This window comes from Xiphophorus hellerii, chromosome 5 (genome assembly GCF_003331165.1).
Source record: "Xiphophorus hellerii strain 12219 chromosome 5, Xiphophorus_hellerii-4.1, whole genome shotgun sequence".
In the NCBI taxonomy this organism is placed as follows: Eukaryota; Metazoa; Chordata; class Actinopteri; order Cyprinodontiformes; family Poeciliidae; genus Xiphophorus; species Xiphophorus hellerii.
The window spans coordinates 32,059,868-32,066,002 of NC_045676.1; the positions used below are offsets into that span (position 1 = coordinate 32,059,868).

Sequence of the window (6,135 nt, forward strand, 5' to 3'; positions counted from 1 at the left end):
CTGCGATGTTTTAGAATTGTGGTCTGCCTGTTTTAGCAATGACAGTGGAGAACGTAAATGAAGCTGCTCAGTCTATATTGGTCACGCTTTCAAATATTGAATTAATATTCATCTGTTCAGCTCGGCTTTTCTCTCTTTGCAGTGGATGATGGGGTTTTTAAAGCTCAGGCTATTTCCGTTAAGCGTCATAGTGTTGAACTGGAGCATTATTATGTCGTGGACAAATGTTTACTGTTGAGTAAAATTTAAACAGAGGCCACGCCTCCAGAAATGATGTTGAGAAATTATATTTATATCGATATTGTTTCTCAATAGCCAAGAGCCCAGACCCTCTGAGCAAAGCAAAGCATAGAACATGGGGCTGGTTTTTACCAGGCTAGTATTTTACAAACATGGGTTACAAAATCTAGGGGAATATATTTATAACACCCATATTTTATAAATATGAATTTATAATTGTTAATGTTGTGTTCTTGATTTTAGAAGAAAAGAAACGTGGAACAAAAGAACATGTACTTTAATAGTGAACAAACATTTTGAACAAATGTCTTGCTTACATCCTGACTTACACACATCACAAAACCTCCAGTGATTAATGTTCAAGATCTCTAGTGTTTAACGTTTATTATTCATGAACATCACAGTTAAGATAAAATGACGTTTGACCAAAACATGCACAACAACTGAGGTGAAGAATCAACATTGGAAGAATCCCGAAGAATCAACCCCGGCTGCAGAGTGTCATACGGATCAATCACTGTCCATTTCTGTCCTTTGCAGACTAAACATCCAGACGTTATAGACTAACTGTGAATTGCCTCAGGCAGAGTCCAGGACATGGCTGCATAATGATGTCACTCAAGCATTGACTGCAGACAGAAGGTGTCTCAGAGCTGGAGAAGAAATGCAGAGAGGAAATAATTGGGAAAAAGGATGAGTCTTTGTTATGTTAATATGGCCAGATGGATTATGTTTACCACTGAAATCCAAAAGTTCCTGGCATGACTTCATCAACTCCCAAGTTGTTTAGAGAGGCAAAGATCTTGTGGAGTGAAGACTCAAGCAATGCTTGATGTACAAGGAAACAACTTTATTGCTAATAAACATCTAGACAATAAGATTTACACCATTTATCCATATAATTTAGCTAACAGTGGGTTAGATTTTTGAGATTTATATCATGTTAAAATGTTTCCCCACATAAAAAGCAGACCTGTGATTCCTTGATCCTTGAATCTCCATTTGCTTGCTCATACAAACGGTTGCTTATTTCCATAAAGCTCCTCCTTAGAGCTATAGTCTTCAAGCTAAACATTTGGTTCACAGAGCACCCACCCCCACCCTTCCCCAATACAGCTCCTTTAGACTAGCCGCAGCAGCAATTAGCAAACACCTCGTCTGCTGGTGGCAGCACTTTGAAAGTTCAGCAAAGTACAAGAAGTCTTGTAAAAGCGAATGCCCACACACCAACACGCGGGATGACAAGAGACGGAGACATTATGACTGTGAAGCAGGTTGAGAGTTGTGTTTGTTCAAGGGTAATCTAGAAACCAAAAGTCGTTGTGTTCTCTGCAAACCTGCATTTGTAATTTTTTTTATACTTGACTGCAAATAGAGAGCAGTTATACTAGTTCTATGGAAATGTAAGGAATACATTTTAAGCTGGATGTGAAGTCAAAGCATTGCTTATGTAAACATGAAAGTTATTAAGATTGAGTTTGCGTGGCAGTTAAAGAAAAATCATTATTTCAGGCATGCTGTCTGAGAATTTTTATCACATTTTGTTCATTCATTATTACAATTTGACTAAATCTACTATTTTCAGTGAATTTTGAAAAAACATTTTCCTTTCAGTCTTTATTGTACTGCTGAATTTCAGTACAAAATAATTTTCAATTAGTCAAACTTTATAGATCCCACAGGGACATTACATTAACATTTCTGTAATTCAGTTAAAAGATTCAACCTCATATATATTTATTGGACACACTGATACTTCATTGATTAATTTTTGTTGATTTTACAGCCAATAAAATTCAGCTAATAAAATTCATGTATTCAGTTTATCAGGAAGGTGGATTTGTACATGACAGAAATATTACTAGATTACCCAGTTATTGGGTTTCTTTAGAGCGACAACTTTTGAAACTAATTTGAATAATGAGCCAAACTTAATGCTGGTGCCTATCTTCACCTGTCAACGGGCCAGAGGAGGGAAACACACTGGACAGGTCGCCAGTCCATATCAGGAGATAGTAATTTAAAAATGGCTACTTCTTAAAATGTATAAAAGGTAAATTAACTATTTTGATTGCAGGATATCAGCATCATGTTTTTTGAGGAATACCTGGAATATGAAATGATGAAAACTTTTAATTACAAAGATATTGTAAAAAGAAAAAAGAAAAGATCCTCCTTACCCACAGTTCAAAATAGATCAAGCTGATGGTTTAGAGACAGTTTTTAAAGGTGACTGATATGAGTCTAACTTTTGGAAAAATACTTACTCTCTTTATAACATCTGTCAAAAATACTTTTATTTATTTATTTGTATTCTCATAGAATCTCAGATTGTTACGTGTATGTATGAGATGGAAAACAGGACAAATGCAAAACTGAAATTTATGCACATTCATTGACTAATATTTACACATTTAGATGTCTATGCATGAATTTTTAATTGATAGTAATCTTACTAAATACATAACTCCTTGTGTTTCCATAGCAACTAAAACAAACAGGAACCTGACAGGTTTTGACATCATGTCGATGAGAAGCTCTATGTTCTCATCGATGATGTCATAAATGTTCAAAGAGATACAAGAATTCTCAGTTTGCTTTTCAACTTGGTTGGAGGTAGATCGATCCCAGAGAAACGACTTCAAACTGACTTTACAAACCATTTTAACTGAACACCAAGTCAAGAGGATTTTTGCCTGTGATGGGACCTTGGATTTCTTGTTACGAAGGGAGTTGAAAAGTTGTTAGGATATAGCACAAGAGGCAACAATGTCCTTGTAGAGAGCTCTGAGGACGAGAGATGAAAATACTTTGCTTTTGACATTGAACCCTGAAGACCAAAAGACATGGAAGATTCCTCTAAGGATGAGAAAGTTACCGTCAAAACCACAACTATGGACCTGAAAGTTTGTGGCTCAGTATCTGGACTTTTTACAGAGATGTCATTGTTTGCAAGGTTTTTCTGTACAGCAATCCACCATTCAGGAAGATATTTTCCCCCAGATGAAGTCTTTGCAGTTCAGAATGAAATAATTGAAACACTGAAGATGAAGGATGTAGTACATCGGAACAAGCGATTCCAGAGAGACGACTTCAAAATTATTTTACAAACCATTTTAGCTGTACACCAAGTCAAGATGATTTTTGCTATTTTATGGGACCTTGGATTTCTTGTTATGAAGGGAGTTGAAAAGTTGTTAGGATATAGCACAAGAGGCAATGATATTTTAGTAGAGAGCTCTGAGGATGAGAGAGCAAACTACTTTGCTTTTGACATTGAACCTTGCAGACCAAAAGGACATGGAAGATTCCTCTAAGGATGAGAAAGTTACCGACAAAACATGGAGAAAGAAGGAGACCATCTCTGGGTCATCAAGTCTGATCATGATGAGTTTCATTTTATCTGTGCTGCAAACTAAGAGCTGTGACTTTGTGAGTTATGGTAACCTTCATCAGGTGAAAACTTCACCTCTTGTCTAGTATTGCTTTGCTCACAGAAAAGCTTTTTTTTGACAATTTGACATATTTAAAACATTTCTCTTTTCTTTTTCTTGTGTATTGTAGAAGTTTGCTGTAATTTCTGACACATTTGTGATTAGTATAAATTTGACTCATAGCTTTAAATGTTTAACTAATTGGAGTGTTTTATATGTTTTTTTAATAATGCAAATTACATTTTTTTGTTTCTTCTATAGTATATATCATCTTGGAATGATCCCAAATGACAGCTTCAAGTCTGCCATTTAGTAGCAGTCACACATGATCCCATGTGGAAGGCACTCAGTTAACATTATCAATATTAACAGGACAAATAGATGTGAATTTTAAAATGACAAGACTTACCCTCTTTTTCTCTAAAGGCTCCTTGCCCTCATCCTCACTCGACGACTCCGACAGTGTGAGGAGACGAGGCTCCTCCGTTTCGCTACAACCTTGGGCGTCCGGGTCTGTGGCCTGTAGGAACTTCTTGCGGAGCTCCGCAAGTTGTTCAGTGCTTTGGTGCAAGGCGTAAAATTTTTCTGCTGTGGCAGTGTCATGGCACATGCTTTTGCTCACTTTGCTCCTTTTTTCCGGCAACAACACATTTCTAGCCTTGAAAAATAAAGGAAGTTGTTCAATATTTTGTTTTTATTTTAAGTTTTCACAAAGAAAAAGTGATATAATTACTTACATAAGTAGCTATTCAAAGATTATCTTAAGTGGCAAGAACTCAGGTAAGTAATTGAATATACTGAAGAATTTTACATACCTCCTCCAGAGACTTTATTTTGGCCTTTGCTTTTTTGGCCCACCGCTTCTTGATTCTGATTTGCCGCCAAAGCACCTTGTTGTCGGCGGCGAGCTTGGTGCAGGTGGAGCAAAAAGGGTTGGAGGACTCTGCCGCATCTGAAACATCGTGGATGAGCTCATCCTCGTCCTGGTCGAGATCTAGGCTTGACATCATGGGCGGGGTGGGGTTGGAGGCCCTGAGGGCCCTTAAGCCGTCCATGGTGACCTTTCTCTTTATATCCTTGACAAACTCCTGGACTTGGGCCTTGTCCAGCTCCGGGTGGCCCTGCTCCTTTAGGTGCCTGTCCACCCGGGACTTGGAAAAGCCACATCCAGGGACAGGGCAGGGAAGGTGGCGGTAATTAACACGCCCTGTGGCGTGGTTTAATAAGAGCCTTTTTTCAGCTTTATTGACCACGCTGTGTCTGCTGGCCAAGTGTTTGCCCAGATAAGCAAACTCAAATTCGCATATTGGGCAACATGCTGTGGACTTGGGTGGAATCATTTCTCCTGACAAGGAGAAATAAGACAGTTTTAATTATTTTAATATGAAAAATTGGTGTGAAATCACAGAGCTAAAGTCACATAAGTAGGAGAAGTCAAGCATGATACTAAATGGCAGTCACTCACTGCCATTTTGAAGAAGGCAGGCACATGTGCTCTTAAATATCTTCATAAATAAACACATTTTAACGCTATTAAGACATTCAAAACAACTTACCGTCGAGTTTAAGCTGTAGAACAGCTAACATGATACTAAATGGCAGCCACTCACTGCCATTTTGAAGCAGGCAGGCACATGTGCTCTTAAATATCTCCATAAATAAACACATTTTAACGCTATTAAGACATTAAAAACAACTTACCGTCCAGTGTTAGCTGTAGAACAGCTAACGTGATACTAAATGGCAGCCACTCACTGCCATTTTGAAGCAGGCAGGCACATGTGCTCTTAAATAAACACATTTCAAAACAACTTACCGTCGAGTTTAAGCTGTAGAACAGCTAACATGATACTAAATGGCAGCCACTCACTGCCATTTTGAAGCAGGCAGGCACATGTGCTCTTAAATATCTTCATAAATAAACGCATTTTAACGCTATTAAGCCATTAAAAACAACTTACCGTCGAGTGTTCCTGTGGAACTGCTAAATTTACTAAGATTTTCTTTCTTTCTTTCCTCTCTCAATGTGCTGCTTGCTCCTCTGCAGTCTCTCTCACAATAAGTTTAGCACCTAACTACTTAGGTGCTCATCTGCTTGATCATGTCATGTGACCCGCAGTGGCAGAGCTCCTGCTTCTGTATTTATTTTCATGGCTGTTCTACAGCAGTTAACAAGCTGCAGCTGTGAGGACATGTGACCGCTGTGGCAAAGCAGTTACTTATTTTTCTTAGAATAAACACATTTGAACAATTTTCAGTCATTAAAAACAACTTACCATTCACTCCTACCAAAGCCCGTGTGCACTGCCGGTCGTGCCTCTCACAATGATGAAGCAGTAAAGAACTTTCCAGCTTTCAGAAAGCCTGTCTGCTCATATACATAATAATGATGTGGCCTATGATGTTACATGTCCTTGTGGCACAATGGTTAGGACACTTGCCTCCCACCCAGGAGAACGTT

General features: G+C 38.3%; 1 protein-coding gene across 1 annotated transcript; it reads right to left on the reverse strand.

The window, feature by feature from the left end:
* Window positions 1–371: 371 nt before the first annotated feature.
* On the reverse strand, window positions 372–5,204 carry LOC116720312 (uncharacterized). The gene is made up of 3 exons (XM_032563492.1): window positions 4,490–5,204; window positions 4,084–4,332; window positions 372–893 (listed from the first exon to the last, which is right to left on the reverse strand). The coding sequence occupies exons 1-3, from the start codon at window positions 5,012–5,014 to the stop codon at window positions 888–890; spliced, it is 780 nt and encodes a 259-aa protein (XP_032419383.1). The 5' UTR covers window positions 5,015–5,204; the 3' UTR covers window positions 372–887.
* Window positions 5,205–6,135: the final 931 nt, after the last annotated feature.

Coding starts and splice junctions, on each gene's coding strand:
- LOC116720312 (XM_032563492.1), bottom strand. CDS start 5,014: ATGATTCCACCCAAGTCCACAGCATGTTGCCCAATATGCGAATTTGAG. Junction 4,333..4,489: donor AAATAAAGTCTCTGGAGGAG/GTATGTAAAATT, acceptor TTATTTTTCAAG/GCTAGAAATGTGTTGTTGCC.